Genomic DNA, 16,401 nt, shown 5'->3' on the forward strand with positions numbered 1-16,401 from the left:
CCAGCGGAATTCCTTTTCGACACCTCAATTGGCGCGAATTGCCCTGCGACAGGGAGACCTTGAACACCTCCGAAATTTTGACAACTAGTGTCTTCCTAGCACAGCGGACTGCAACGTTGTGGTGTTTGAGCACGTACTCGTTAACGAGGTAGAATCACTATGGTAGCAAATGAAAATTACCAGCTTAGATTGGGTAAGACATGTGCCGCGCACCCCCAACCAGTGTCCACCAAATAAGACGCTATTTTTCACTTTGAATCTATGCTGGCGAAAGATAAGAGAACAGGCCATGACATGGTTGCGCGAAATGAAGTCAGCTAAGGCGGTATTGTGGAATGAGCACGCAAACTTCCTGCAAGTCATCCAGCATTTGGTTTATTCTACGGCTCTCCAGACAGCCGGAAGAGCGAATTGAAGAACGTGAAACACCAGCTCGAACAGCCTTCAGAACTCCCAAAACCTGTCATCAACTTTCTCAACTGTCGAAAACTGGAGTAGGTTTACGAATAACAACTAAGCCTTGGGGATTCGCACTCGTGACTGTCGGCCATCGGGTCAGCACTGAAAACCACAGCCCGGTTATGATACCCACTACCCGTCACTTTGTTTATCTCGCACAGTTTACATTACACACCACTGACGCTAATCACTGCCCTGCCTCACACAATCCAACACCGGAAACACTGACCCCAATGACACGAATGCGAGCTTTGTTTATTTGAAGTTTGCTTCAGGCTTGAAAACTGTGACAATTCGTTGCCGAAAAGTTGAGAGTTCGAAATATTCAGGCGTAATTAGGGCNGCTTACAACAAAAATCCTAGGTGCCGACACCTGCAACACTTAGTCAAGCAATTTGGGTAGAAACTGATAGCACGAACACCCGTGATACCTGTTAACCGACATATCCTTTAGTGTCCGCAGCCAAGCATTCCGGAAAGCGAACAGCGCCCATATCATATTCTGTCCACCACTGCAGATTAGGCACGGAAAACAACGCTCGTTTCGGTAGACAGTAACCCGGCATGCATAACACATGGCCCAGCCAGCTTAGCTTGCAGTGCTGGATGCATTCTTTGATGGAAGTACCCTCTGCTTCACCAGATGACCTCCCGATCAAATTCCGAATTCGTTGGTTTCAGCCATACTTCTGATACATTGGTGGTGAAAGACCTCAAGGCTTTTCAGGTCCTCCATTCGAAGTGACCAAGTCTCGCTGTCGTGCAACGGTACAGCCAATACTGTAGTCTGGTAGACATGTTCTCTGAGACCCAGCGGAATTCCTTTTCGACACCTCAATTGGCGCGAATTGCCCTGCGACAGGGAGACCTTGAACACCTCCGAAATTTTGACAACTAGTGTCTTCCTAGCACAGCGGACTGCAACGTTGTGGTGTTTGAGCACGTACTCGTTAACGAGGTAGAATCACTATGGTAGCAAATGAAAATTACCAGCTTAGATTGGGTAAGACATGTGCCGCGCACCCCCAACCAGTGTCCACCAAATAAGACGCTATTTTTCACTTTGAATCTATGCTGGCGAAAGATAAGAGAACAGGCCATGACATGGTTGCGCGAAATGAAGTCAGCTAAGGCGGTATTGTGGAATGAGCACGCAAACTTCCTGCAAGTCATCCAGCATTTGGTTTATTCTACGGCTCTCCAGACAGCCGGAAGAGCGAATTGAAGAACGTGAAACACCAGCTCGAACAGCCTTCAGAACTCCCAAAACCTGTCATCAACTTTCTCAACTGTCGAAAACTGGAGTAGGTTTACGAATAACAACTAAGCCTTGGGGATTCGCACTCGTGACTGTCGGCCATCGGGTCAGCACTGAAAACCACAGCCCGGTTATGATACCCACTACCCGTCACTTTGTTTATCTCGCACAGTTTACATTACACACCACTGACGCTAATCACTGCCCTGCCTCACACAATCCAACACCGGAAACACTGACCCCAATGACACGAATGCGAGCTTTGTTTATTTGAAGTTTGCTTCAGGCTTGAAAACTGTGACAATTCGTTGCCGAAAAGTTGAGAGTTCGAAATATTCAGGCGTAATTAGGGCGGTATGGCCCCTTCGACCGAAGCCCTAGGGTCACATCTGAGCATACATCCAAAGCTCCCTGGTGTTAACCTAACAAAATATCGTCACAACGACGGTCCATAAAGGCCCGCAACGGAACGAAATGGTGCAGTAAATAGGATGTGAAAAAAGAATTTACTGGCCCCAGAAAACATCAGCACAATGACGCCTGTTTTGGGTTTTCGCCATCGGCATCATAATGGGAGGGCATCAGCAAACGGAAAACGGTACATAGGAATGTAGGGAGTTAGAAGATCAGTAGGATTTCCATTACTGTCCGTTAGTTGAACTGCGCGTAGCAATAGACGCGTGATCCACCTCGATAAACGTGGGACTTTCCACTAGAAATGCCTTTTTGGTGTCAGATTGGACAACTTCGCCGACAACCCAAGCTGGACTACCCTCCAACTCTTTCAGTTCCTCACAATATTGTGTTGCGGCAGCCGCAGGTAAGATGACCAGCAAACCACCTGAAAACAACATGAAACGATAGAGTCAGTCAGCTATTGGCCGGAGTAATGATACCAACAATGTATGGAATTAGCAATCAATCAACCAATTTATCAGCCGTATACCCTGGACACATTGGTTCCAGCTGCTACAGTTTCGATCACCGGTAAACGGGAATGTGGGACGTACCAAGCCTTGGAGGCGAAGACATGTTTAGTTTGTTCGATAATTGGGTAGCTACGCATTGAAAGGGATAGCTTTGATGCACGAGCACCACTGACTGCGTAATCGAGCCATTTCTGCCAATGTCATTAACCACCGGTGATTTGAGTCCCATGGTTGCCATATAGGGAGGCGACAGTTGCCCACCCGACTAGGTTTAGTGGTTAATGTTTTCCTACCCCGTTGCCAGGTCATACACTGTCCACTTCTCGGTCGCATCCACTCAGCACAGGGCTGGGAAAAAAGAGCTCTGCGAGGCAGACGGTCTTCTGGCATGCGGAGTACATGTCCCAACCAGCGCATGAATTAAAGCGCGTGATTAAATCATCTATCGCGGGAGATTTCCTCCCTCCTAAGACCATCTGGCATACCTCAACATTACTAATTCGATGCTTCTACCAGACCTGACCAATGCTAAGGAGACATCGATGATCAAACGCTGACATCTTCCGTATGTCCTCTGCGCGTGGGGGCCACGTCTCTGATCCATAAAGCAGTACGGATCGCACGATCGCAGTGTACACTCTCATTGACAGACAAACTCATGTCACGTCAGCACCATAGGTGTCGGAGGTTGGCAAAAGCTGCACTGGCCTTCCCGATTCGAGAAATAATCTCACCTCCAGCCAATCCACCGGAACTTATATAGCTGACCAGGTAAACAAATTTATCTACCACGTCGATTGGCTCGCCTGCAAGTCGTGACAGGATTTTACACTTTGTAGGTACGAAGCACATGCCAAAACGTGCGGCAGAGTTATTTAGGTTATTCACAGTCGTTTGCAGTTGGGAAGGATCTGAGCCAAGGAGACCAATATCGTCTGCATACTTAATGTCTGTGATGGAACGTCCTGGGAGCATTTCGACTCCCAAGGTTTCAGAGACAGGCAGAGAAATTTCAATCAGTATACTGATAACAAAGTTAGAGAGGAAAGGGGAAAGAGGACAGCCTTGTCTTACACCACTGGACGTGGTGAACTCAGCCGAGAGCTTCCAGTATACTCGTGCGTGCCCACAGGAATTCACATACAGTGCCCTCATAAGGGAGAGAAATTTGGAAGGGACATCTTTGATCGCCAGCTGACATCGACAGAATCAAAAGCAGCTTTCAGATCCAGAAAAACGACCAACGTGGGACGCCTGAAGGGGTGGCGCTGTTCACGAATTTTTCTCAAGGTAAAGATATGGTCGATGCATCCTCGACCAGGGCGAAACCCAGCTTGATTCTGACGAATACGTCTCTATCGATAATCCATCGACCTGCGCAAAATAATGCCAGATAACACTTTAGGTGTGACTGGTACCACGATGTTTTTCACATGACGTTCTTGCTCCCTTTTTGAAAACTGGGATGACGGTCGAGGAGCTCCATTCGGGTGGTATTCTGTTTTCCTTCCAAATCTTCTGCGGTATGGTTATCTTACGCTGGACTTATTTTGTCTGTGGATGCCAGCTGAGTAATTTAGGAGCTTCATGCAATTTGTTTTGTCAAGTTGATAGTCTAGTTATTTGGGTGGGAAAACCTCAAGGAAGAAGACGAGGTTACAACAGAAAGAAGATGAAATCTCTGTTAAATATTAGAGAGTAGAATTGTTTGTAAGGACCCAACCGTCCTAACAATTTCGGTTACTCATGGTGGGTTGGTATCAATGTTCCATTCGGGCCCACTTGGCTCTTTCGGCGGCTGTGTTGAAGGAGACCAGGTGAAACGTTCTTGCTCAACCCACCGCTCAAGACGACAATTAAGGGAGTGAATTGCCATTGCGTCTTTTTCGCATATTGTCTCACTAACACCTGCCTTCTTTTGACCCGTTGATCGAATCAGTTAAAACAGGGCGCGGTTGCTGCCTGCAGCGAAAGCCTTATTCATCTTCTGGGCTTTCGAAATCCACCAACGTTCTCTGTCGTTCCTCAGTTTCCTGATTATCTGGTATCTAAAGGATCTATTGAGTGTTCATTGAGTTGAGTCAGATGGGCTGGACAAACAGTTCTGAAAGCTGAGTTGCTTGCTTCTTCAACTCGCCTCCATTCATCCTCCAAGCAATTATGCGTTTGCAGTAGCTCTCTAACCAGATCACCCTGATACGCTTCAGCTACTGAAACTCGTCGAAGTTGATGAACGGAGCTGCTCTCTTTTGGCACGCGTGGTGCTGGCGGGAAGCGAAGTGCTAAGCGGGCCCACACGACGGCCTGATCAGAATCAAGTTGCGTACCCCAGAAGGAACGACAATCCTTAACTGAGGCTCTCCATCGGTAACTGATAGCCATATGGTCCAATTGAGTCCACGACTGTTTTGCGGTAGGTGGCCTCCAAGAAACTCGGTGTGTACGTTTCTGTTGGAAGTTCGTACTGACCAGGAACAGACGATGATCTGCACACAACCGAAGCCGCTATCCATTATCCGTAAGCTCAGCATCGACTTCAAATCCACCACCTAACTGTGCTTCTTCCGGAATTAGTCGTCCAAATCGGGCATTCATATCACCCACCATGATCAGTATATCCGTCCTTCTTGCCGACCGAAGCAGTCGTGAGAGATCTTGATAAAACTCGTGCTTCTCAGTCTCAGAACTGCTATCTGTTGGGGTGCATGCTGATACGACAAACAAACATCGCCTACCGCATCGACCTGCATTGATCTTAATTGAGCCAGACAGCCGCACGACAGAAAGGTGAGTGTTTACTGGAATCCAGTCCACTAAGGCGCTTTCAGCCTTGGGCCTCAGTGCAATTCCCACGTCGTAGATACCATGAGCCATTGCGTCGGGATCACTGGATGCCCGAAGAGTGAAATGTGGAACATCTGGGCTCGTCCTAAGCGGCTTGAGGAGCGCCACCGAAGTGCGGTCTTGTATGCGTGTTTCAAAGACACAAGATACATCGATAGAGAGGGAAAGTAAGGTTTCAGCAAGGGATGCCCGTTGCCCAATTTGACACAGAGTACGGACATTAAAGGCTGCAATGTGGATCAGATCTTTTGAGGTTAGTAGGTGATTATTTTGGTTTATTTTTCTGATCGATGGTTGAGACACGGAACAGTGGCTAGGGGATTGGCAGATGGGTTGGGATGGAGTGAGAGAAGGCCAGTGAGCGAATAGCTGCGAGGGCAAATGATATTTCCCGGTTGACCAGGACTCATTCGTAATGCAAACGCACGACCAAACACAGCAATAGAACAAATAACTGTTGGAAGGATGGATATGCTTGCAGCAAACATTATCACTCACCTGAAGTTTCTGGGCACAATCCCACAGTCAGTTTGAACCGATCATTTAGCAAGCGAGATAGCTCCAGAGTATGTGCCAAAACAGGCAAAGAGTGCAGTTTGAAGCCGATCGTTGGGTTAGTCTGGAAACGAGCCAGGTTATCTGCGTGCCCGAGCAGCCCGAATCCGGTTACGTCAGTGCATCCATGTGCGCCGTATTTGTGCATCAAACGCGCAGCTGCGTCGAAAAAGAAATCGATAAGGGTATAACATTTTTTGGAGCACAACTAAACCATAACAACGAGTATCTAACCAGAAGTAGGTTGGCCACACTGTCATTCTCCGCACGAGGCTGCATCAGTCAAAACGCCGCAGTGGTCGGTCCGGAGGTCGATGCAGCCAAAAAAGCCTATTCAATCCGTGGATAGATCATGTACCTAAGGATCCAAGCAGATGAACTCCCGAGATCTATATTCTGTTTAGTGCTACGCTCCTTTTCGTCCTTTATGTATGCAAAAACTGGCCTTTTGGATCGAAGATCTTTGGCAGATTAAGAGGCATGAGAAACGAGTTTTTGAGGAGCATCATTGAAGTACAACAGCACGATCTATTGTCTATCCATGATGTTGAGCGCTGCTTCGGAATGACAACTTTTTGAGCATCTCCCCGAGGGTAGACTACAATAGCTCGGAAACGTTTTTCGAAAGCGGAAGAACGACTTGAGATTTTATCCCAGTTCCTGTATGGCTTGACGTTGTGGCACACGTTAGCAAAAAATGAATCGTTGCTGATGTCGGCTGTTGGAGGCTTCAAGGGGCTTACCAACGTTGGCAACCATAGTGGATCGAAATATGCAAAGCCACGACGCTGATGGATGCACATGGAAGATCACAAGTCGCGACGGACCGAACATATTATCCAAGAAGAGCAATGTGAACACTTAACTCAATGAATCCAGCAGTCTTTAAAAATTGAGCAGGCTGTCCATGTGGTCTAGACTAGAAGCATGGTGCCTTTTCGGTCGTCGGAAATCAGTAAAGCCATTCAAATTCTTCATGGTTCTGAATTATGCCGTGTGATATCATGACACCTAGAGGCGATAAAATACCGTCAATATGACAGAATAATCTATAGGAAAACGCTTTAGGCTTTTATAGACGTGATTCACTACTTATAAGGTTGCTGAAAACCCTTGGACAGCCGACGACCGGTTTCATCCCTCTTGGGGTTCATCAAGTAGGAGCAGTCCCAGAGTTTCCGTCAGCCTTATATTCGAATTGGGTTCAAATTGCACGGAATTAGCGAAATACAGTCATTTGCATGCCAATTTGGTACTAACGGGGGAGGGAACCTGGAACCCAGCTGAATCTCTCGTCTATGATGTTATCAAGCCTCCTTGGTGAGTCCCAAGAGGGGGCGAAACCAGTCGTGAGCTGTCGAGTTTACAGCAGCCCTATGAATAGTGCACTACGTCCATACAATGTATCTCGAATATAGTACCAACTGAAACATGAGGCGGACTCGTGCAGCACTTTCAGTTGCTTACTAACATCATAAACGAGATTCAGCTGGATTCCAGGTGAGTCTCCCATCAAATGAAGGCATTTCGCTAAATTTATGCCTTCTATCACAATAATGTAGAAAAGATGGTTATTATATGGGGATTCCGAGGGAAGCACATATAAATCATGTGGATCAGGTCACTCTGAATTGTCTGGTTCGGTGAAAGATGGCTATCGCATTCCCCCCACAAGGCCACTTAGGAAATTTGTTTGAATGACGCGTACCTGAGGCGTCTACAAACACCATCTACACGCAAAGTACAAAAGAGCCAGACAGACCACACCTGGGGTTAGCTATCCTAGTTGATTCGACCAAGTGCGTTGTTACTTAATCGCCTTGCCGTGACTTAGGCCTTTCGTTAGAATATCGTTGGTCTCACTATTCGCTCTACACCACATAACGCCGCCTCACGCGATTTATAGGGGGGCGGGTGAACTGTAACGTGGAGGCATCCCAGATTATGACCAGAGGAGGTACGTGTTGAGCAAGTGGTCTCGTCATACTCAAACTAACCAAAGGTAATCCGTCGAGTCGAGAGTTAGAGGTCGGGTTCGAACCACGGACCTTTCGGTCGGTAAATTTGCGCTCTAACCACTTGGACCATCTCGCTCCCACACAGTCGTCAATATGTAGCTACCACATTCAAAATTAATTAGGCTCGGCTATACCTCCCATGTTTTTTCCTTTTCTGGTGACCAAAACCGTAGGAGCCCGAACCAGGGTAACCTTGGTATATGATTTATGGCTGCCAAACTGAACAGGAATGAACCCAAGTCTGCTTTGTTTCTTCGTTTCCATAGACCACAATTTTGAAGATAGGTTTATCTATTCTAACAGGTAGCAGAACTGGATACTTTGGAAACAAACGAATGTGACAGGCAGATGCTATCCCGGAGTGTGGCCACTGCACCATTCACCACCCGTGATTCTCTGGCATGGCCCTTTGACGTTATCTTGTTCTCTGTTCGTATTCAGCGTATTAGTCACTAGGTTATGAAAGGAGAAACGAGGCTCACCAATCAAATGTTATCAGTAACGCTGCGGGCGCTGTCAACCTAGAAGCAACATAACCATTTATCCCGTTCACAAAATAGGCTTTTTTAACCCATGTGTATCGGCAACTACGTGCACGCAACAGATGATCTTTCAAAATCTACGAACCGCGCGTGATCGGTTCGAAGTAAAAAGCTACACCAGTGTACAACGTACAGGGTCAAAGGCTTGAACAGTCAGAAAATCACAGCACATTCACACAGAACAAGCGGAAACTAGTTGAATAAACAATCACCTAGCCGTCGAAATGAAGTGATAACCATATATGGTATGGTGTGCAATGAAACTCATGACGTTAGACGAGACATTTCGTTGACCTCATTTCCATCACCATTGTTGACAGCAACAGTAGTGTTAGACATCAGTGCTTTACTGTCAAAAGATATTCAAATTTATAACAGGTATACCCTGAAACAACAGGATGGGGCCTAAAAGAGGTCATCTTACCACACCAAGGACTAACCTCCAGATATGGTAACGATCCTTTGTGGTTGGAAGTAACGGCGAACGACAAGAGTAAACCAGTTATCAATTACTTCGCTTACTAAGGCTGACGAAACTCCAGTCATCAAATGAGGTGACGTTCATGGTTGTACGCGAATGGGATACTGTCACGGCGCCTGCAACTGGATAGTAGTAGGATTAGAGTCCTCAACCAGAGCCTTTGGCTCAAAAGCCTAACTCCATGAAAGAGGATAAGTAGCAGCATACTACTACAGTAGTACAAGTTTTTAAGGAACATGTTTCTGTGCTTCCTCTGACCTTCAACCTGGAGGGCTAGGACCCCTATCCACTGGCCAGCTGTAACACCTTTTCGGTGCCTAGCTGCCATGCAACCCGAAGAAAGCACGAGGGCTGAGGCACTGCCAGATTGCCCAAGCCTAGACAGGGGAAGTCGAGAGGCAGAGGTCGGGCTCGAACCACGGAACTTCAGGTTAGTAAATTCACGCTCTACCCACTTGTGCCATCTCGCCCCGAAATAGCAAGGATAATCCGTCTAGATAGACCCATTTGAACATTACGTTTGTCTTCCAGGAGACTCAGATGAATCTCTCCGTTACGATAATGTTCAAATGAATGTGCTGCGCAAAGGCTACGTCGTATTTCAGTTATGCAGCACATTCGGTGGAAGAATATCAGAAAAAAGACATCCGGTTGAATCTCCCGTCAATAAGAAAGTAATTTACAGAGGATTGCATTTCGTCAGTTACGTACAACCTGATGTTCAAGCAGAATATAAAGTTGGTGGAACCTCGGGGAACCCGCCAAGGAGGGCGAAACCAGTTGCGGGTATTCAGCCTTGCAGGTAGTGTGCTGTGTCAAGACAAGATTAATCTGTATCAAACCCGAATGAAAGAAGCAAACGGACCTCTTCCCACAACAATACTGCGCAATAGCACATAATTAAGTCTAAGTACCTTAAAAAAAGGAAATACTAACCTGTCCGGTTTAAGCGGGCCATAGACATGGTGGCAGCATGAAACAGACTCTGAACTTGCTCCATACTTATCGCATTACACAAGTTTGAGGTCCAAAAACTATGTCCATCCAGCATCCATTGGCGGATATTCACTGCAACCTGCGTTCCCAGTGGTTTTGTGAGGACTAACAAGTCTCCTTCTTGCGCCTGGTTTGGCCTGTATTTTGGAAAGACGAAAAGCCATATAGACAATACGAATGAACAAGGGAAAAATCCAAATGCGATCTAGCTTACAAGCGTAAACAGCTGCCACTGGAACTTGAGAAGGCTTTGTTTCCCAAGTGGGAACTACTAAGCAACGGGTTTGCGGTCCGATTCTGCCTGCTGTTTTATTATTCTTGTCTAAGATGTGAGTAGTACGGTTGTCGGGTTTCCTTCCAATTACGGAGCAGCAACAAACCGAATGGGAGGAGTGACTAAGGAGGTTGAAAGGACGAATACAGAAAACAGGTATAATGGTGAAGTTCTGATATGTAATACCTCTAACAATCGATGTCCGATTCCGAAGGTGCGGACCTAAAAGGCTTAAGCATAGGTTAAAGATAACAATAGAGAGACAGTTGTGATAGGATAAGATTTTAAATAGCCGATTATTTCATTCTGAATCAATATCAGGAACAAACTAATTGAAGTAACATTCGAGCTCAGCAAGAACCAAGATAACGGTAAGATTTAGGCATAGCACCTCTCTTAGGCAGTCGGCTTAATTAACTCAACCTTTCAATACCAGTAATGGCTCGTGATATCATCCGGTTTCTGATGTCAAAGTCAGTTATTTGGTCTATCTTCCCGACTAGTAACAAATCAATGCAACCTCGACCCCCCCCAACGAGATCCTCAAGCAGCGCATGATGGCAATTCGTAGACAAAATCAATACTGAATACCGTTTTCCATAGATGGGGCGTACTGTTAGAAAGATCGATGAAAACTCGTTGGTACCTCACTACCGGTTTGAAGTTTAGCAGCCAGGCGTAATTCCAAAATATCAAACAACCTTATACCTCACTTGTACACAACACTAGATGTATGGGGGAATAAGGTGCCGCTACTATGAGAATGCATATCCCGTGTATTCTGTTCTTCGACTCACGTATGCAGGTAAGAGATCAGACTAGTCGAAATTAGAGGAGCGGACTGGATAGCGGGCTGCCAACGAGTTTACATCGGTGTTATAAACAGTGAAGGGATTAATCTGCCGATTAAATGCTCGTTCACGTTCGTTGCAACGATGAGGAAACATTTGGTGATGGATGAATCTGGTTGGGAATCGCGAATTAGCGAAAACGGATAATAATTGTTCTAGACTACGTCTGAAGACAGCCAGTAACGGAAAATGACCTCTTAAGTGCATGCATATACACCTCAAATAAGGGTAACGTGGATCGCTTGAGATCCTTTTCAGGTACCTGGCGAATTTCAGCCGATGACAGAGGCACTGACAATCGCCAGTCAAAGACTTTTCCGGAAACAGTAATGTTTACCCCTAATCCACAACATTTCAGCTCACCAGAAGTAACGGATATTTTCCCTTCTAAGGAAAGCATCAAATGAGCCCACGGATCAAATGACAAAAAGAAAACTTACATGATGAATTCCACATCAGAGCAAACTGAAGTAGCTACTCCACCAACCATAAGCCATGGACTAAGCACAGTTTGGCCACCGCGGATAAAAGTTCCAGCTTCAAATGCGCAGTCCTGAAAAGTGTAAGAGTGATATATAGAAAAGCATACTCGAAATCCTTGCATGAGAGCCGGTATAGCAACCTCCCGCTCTTTTGAATTCATTTCTTGTGCGACACCGAGCAAAAGTAACATGTTATCACAATCCACAACACCCATCGCGTATAGATCGCTCAACACATTGCAACACGTAATCCAACCCTGGGTAAAGGGGCATTTTGTGAGCAACAAATACTTTCTTACCATGGTGTATGGATCATCAATTAGAGGGTAGAAGAAATCGGTTGTTTGAATGAGTTTCTGGTCGTTTCGGAGAGGGATGACACAAGAGTCTAATTCTACGGCTAAGCCTCAGTTAGCAGAAGCTTGGAGGAGCAGAAACTCACAAATCAAAGGGGCATCACCGGACGAGGTGGGCTGGGGAATATTCAGTCCCTCAAGCAATCTTTTCAGTTCGGCCTGAGGGACCTTACATCCTCATCCTCTGAGCATCGAGAAACGGGTTAGACGGAAATCTTTGCTCAATCCATGAGCTTCCGGGTCAAAGGACCCTGAGAGGACCTGGCGACGAGGTATTATACTGTTGGTCATATTGCTCATTTTAAAAAGACGACGGGCTGAAAGAGATTCAGAGAAAACGGTAAAACCGGTATGAAAGGCAGGGAAAGTGAATATTTTTTAGAAGACAGTGTTATCCGACTTCCCATGGACGGAGAAAAAATGGAAAGTACTTGATTCGCACATCGGCTTGACTAACGAGGAATGAACAGAAACATTTGGACTCAAAAGATATTTGCTACTTTATTTAAGTGTGAGCTGATAATTTTCATTGACTACGACGTCTCGTGTGTACAATAGCTTTCAACAGCTCCATAATAATTAGGAATAATGTCTTTTACTTTCAGAATTCAACTAGAACTAAAAGAATCCACCTGGTTGTTTGGTCATATCAAAAATCTGAAATGGAAAGCGCAAGGTCGCAACTTCTACTTCAAGTCACTATACGGAAGGCTCGACTCTTGACGATCAACTCGTACGATCCCTTAGTAATTCAAGGGAATCTCCATGAAAACTATTCGAATCATTCTGACATTAGCTTAAAGACGACGAAAGGCCATTGCTCCATACCCAAATCCTTTTTATAAAGGCCTCGGACTGACTGGGTTACACTAGACCATACCCTCCACGGCAGCACAAGTCGACCTCAAAAAAATGAAGCGTGAGGTCCATATATTGATGGAATACGCCGGAAAGCTCCAGACGTTTATGACTCAGTTTAACTTTTCCGTCGAATCCGTGACGCTCCCAGTACAAACGAGGTCCCGTGTCTGAGTAACAGCAAGGTAGAACTGATGAGTGAAGTTACAGGAAGAAAGGAACTGTTTACTTGCCTCGCCTTAACGTGGCTACCCTCAGTTGAAGAAAAACTAGGCTTGACAAACATGTCCATGGAGTCCTTCAGGAATTTGCTGCGAGTCATGTCACATGCACCACTTCAAAATTATCACCATCAGCACCATCATTGACAGCAACACCAGATTAGAACACTGGTTTCTTCACTGTCATACAACCACGTCAATATATTTCAATGAAAGCCCACGATAGAAAAACGGAACAGAAGGGTGAACCTAGGGTAAGCCTATGACAAACGTCCAAGATGCCGACGCCTGCAACACCCACTTTGGATAAAAATTGACAGCAAGAACACTCGTGACACCAGTCGGTCGCCATTTTCTTTAGTGTATCCAGTCAAACACATGGGGGTCATGTGGACCCCATTCTGCAAGACGAACAGCGCCCAAACCTTTCGTAAAATCCTTCATTCCCTTCTGCCGTATCAACTTCTGTCCACCTTTAGGTTCCCGCAACTCCGGGTGAGGCACAGAAAACAACGCTCCTGTAGGCAGGCGTTAGCCTGGTATCTGTAAAACAAGGCCCGCCCACCTTAGCCTGCAATGCTGGATACAATCACCAAAAACCCGTCTCCTGACCACATTGCGAATTCGATGGTTCCAGCCACACTTCTGAGAAATCGGCGGTCAAATGCCTGAAGATGTCTCAGCCCCTCCACCCGATGTAGCCAAGTCTCACGGCTGTACGATGATACTGTAGTCTGCCACATGCGCCCTTGAAGATCCCGTGAAATGCCTTTCTGATACCACAGGTGGCGCAAGTTGGCAGACGCAAATGTGCCCTTCGAGATTCGTGTGCTCGTTCCGTCCATCACACTACCGCCAGGGTTAATGCAACTTCCGAGATACGAATGGTGTCCCACAATCTTCAGTCACTTCCTGGGTTACTTGAATATTCCCATAGTTTCAAAAAGAACAAAGTTACATTAATGTTTTTATGATCTCGTCCTCAGGTCAGTACATAGCTACTGGTTAAGGAAGGGGCAAATAATAGAGGAGCGACATGCTGCTAACGAAGCCTGACAACGGAGTGCGAACAGCATTTACGAACATGGATGAGTACCTCAGAAAGATTATTCAGATCTTGAATGATACTTCAAAACTTAGCAGGGAGCGAAAGGCACAAGACCAGACCCTAACTGGTTGGAGCGCTTGAGAAATTAAAATTTGATTCATATTCCAACGACTCAAGCCTACAGGTACCATAGTCCTACGACCTTATCGGCTGTCTATGGCTCAGAAGAGGTCCCACTGAGACCCATCTTAGAAGTGTGATTCGCCATCGTTCAAATGTAACGCCCTTTCAGGGGCTAGCTTCCATGCCACCCAAAAGAAAGCACGAGGGCTGGGATACCGCCAGGTTGCCCAAGCCCAGATGGGGGAAGTCAAGATGCAGAGGTCGGATTTGAACCACGGATCTTCCGGTCAGTAAATATACACCCTAAGCACTGAACCAACCCACCCTGTACCACGCAACTGCCCAATCGTTAGTCGAGATTTTAAAACCCGCACGACATCGTTCATGCCAATAAGGTCTATATGGCACCTTTTGGCTTGTGAAGTTGATAAAAGGCGTTACCGAGCTCTTCTGACGTAAATTCTTTTTATCAGCCTCCTATTCATAGGGACTATACATTTTGTGTGATCACAGTGACTCGTCAGACTTGAGCCAACTCGAGGGATCTAGTAAGCTAGTATGCTTGGTCCAGAGTGAGTTCGCTGTGTGCTGAAAGCTTTTTCGTGGATAAGAGGGCGCCAGGTTGCTAATTATAGCATCACGCACGAATTCATCTTGATATTCACTTGCAGGTACTGATTTAAACTTGCAGTCTTCGGTTAATGATTTCAGTTTTCATACGAACTGTCCATTCTGCACGTAGGTCTGTAGCAGGTGGCGTGCATATATAACGTCTTTGGGACGAACACATGATTTTCGTAAGGTACGGGTCGTAGATTCACAATCGGAATAATCAGCATTGTGATCGCATATCGGTAGTTCCAAAAAGTGTATGAGTTTCAAGTTCACCAGGTTTGGAGGATTCGACGGTTTTCAGGTAGGTGTCGAAGGTAGGAAACCAGTGATTCCAAGGCTTGGCTACATCAGCGGGGTTTGGGTTGGCGTCAAAGAAGAGGTCATAGCTACGGATCCATTGTATTCTTAGATAAGTAAAATAAAACGTTTAGAATGCGTCGGAGAACGGGTTAGGAGAATCTAAGTTATCGAGGATAAACAACGTTTTACTTGTCCAAGACACGTGGATTAGCTGAAATGTACATCCAAAGATTTAGTACGAATGTGTACAGTGATTATAATAACAAGCAGACAACAATCATGACAAAACGATTATCTTCAACTGAGGACCAATATCCCATGGTTCACTTGAGTCCACGACTGTCTTGCGATTGGTGGCTTCGAAGTCGGCGTGAGCGTTTGTGCTGGTCAGGAACAGACGATGATTTGTACATGGCTGAAGCAGTCGCTCCCAATTATCCGTACACCGATCATCGACTACCAAATGTTTTTTTTCTGGACTCAGTCGTGCAAATCGAACATTCATACCACCATCAGGCTTATTATATCCGTCATTCTTGCTGATCGTAGCAGCCGTGACAGGTCCCGTTAACCCGTTCTTCTGTCTCAGGACTGCGTATGGTGAAACGACAAATAAACACCATTCACCGCGTCGATCTCACCTAAACAAGACAACTGCACAGACGACCGTCTACTGGGGTCAATTCCAGTAAAGCGCATTTAGTCTTGGGATTGAGTGCAAATACCACACCATGGATTGCTTGAGGTGCACGACCGAAACGGGGATTCGTATGCGCGTTTTGAGGACAAAAGATACATCGACTGAGAGGGAAGGCAGGGTTTCAGTCAGAGATACCTGTTATCCAATTTGACAGAGTGCGGACGTCGAAAAGTACGTTCAGCTGTAACACCATTGTAGTGCCCAGCTGCCATGCCACACGTAGGGAGCACAAGGGATGGGATACTGTCAGGTCATCCAAGCCTAGACAGAGTCTAAATGCAGAGGCCGGTCCTCCAGGTTGGGGGTTGGAACATGTATGGCGACTTGTTCCGTAGAAAAGGTAATGCATTTGCATTTCCCCGCGAAACACCGCTGCCTTGCGGTTAGGCTTTTGAGCTAAAGGCTTTGGTTGAGGACCCTAATCGTCCTCCTGTCTAGGTGTGGGCGCCCTGGCAGTATCCCAGCCCACGTACAACCATGACCTACACAAC

The 16,401-nt window shown here is 46.2% G+C and overlaps 2 protein-coding genes across 2 annotated transcripts in view; both read right to left on the reverse strand.

Annotated features, from left to right (window-relative positions):
• Positions 1-1,973: 1,973 nt before the first annotated feature.
• Positions 1,974-3,801, reverse strand: T265_02171 (hypothetical protein; the record flags this gene model as incomplete). Its single annotated transcript, XM_009166345.1, has 2 exons — positions 1,974-2,558; positions 3,381-3,801. 2 exons carry the CDS (start codon positions 3,799-3,801, stop codon positions 2,359-2,361), a joined length of 621 nt encoding a protein of 206 aa, XP_009164609.1.
• A 1,350-nt stretch (positions 3,802-5,151) lies between these two features.
• T265_02172 (hypothetical protein) overlaps positions 5,152-16,401 on the reverse strand; it is a gene marked incomplete at both ends in the record, with an annotated part of 12,464 nt that continues 1,214 nt past the window's right edge. The window contains 4 exons of the mRNA XM_009166346.1: positions 5,152-5,717; positions 5,989-6,204; positions 10,023-10,219; positions 11,648-11,760. Coding sequence (XP_009164610.1) covers positions 5,152-5,717; positions 5,989-6,204; positions 10,023-10,219; positions 11,648-11,760 — 1,092 coding nt within the window. The remainder of the gene's footprint in view (positions 5,718-5,988; positions 6,205-10,022; positions 10,220-11,647; positions 11,761-16,401) is intronic.

Source organism: Opisthorchis viverrini (genome assembly GCF_000715545.1).
Source record: "Opisthorchis viverrini unplaced genomic scaffold opera_v5_25, whole genome shotgun sequence".
NCBI classification, from domain to species: Eukaryota; Metazoa; Platyhelminthes; class Trematoda; order Opisthorchiida; family Opisthorchiidae; genus Opisthorchis; species Opisthorchis viverrini.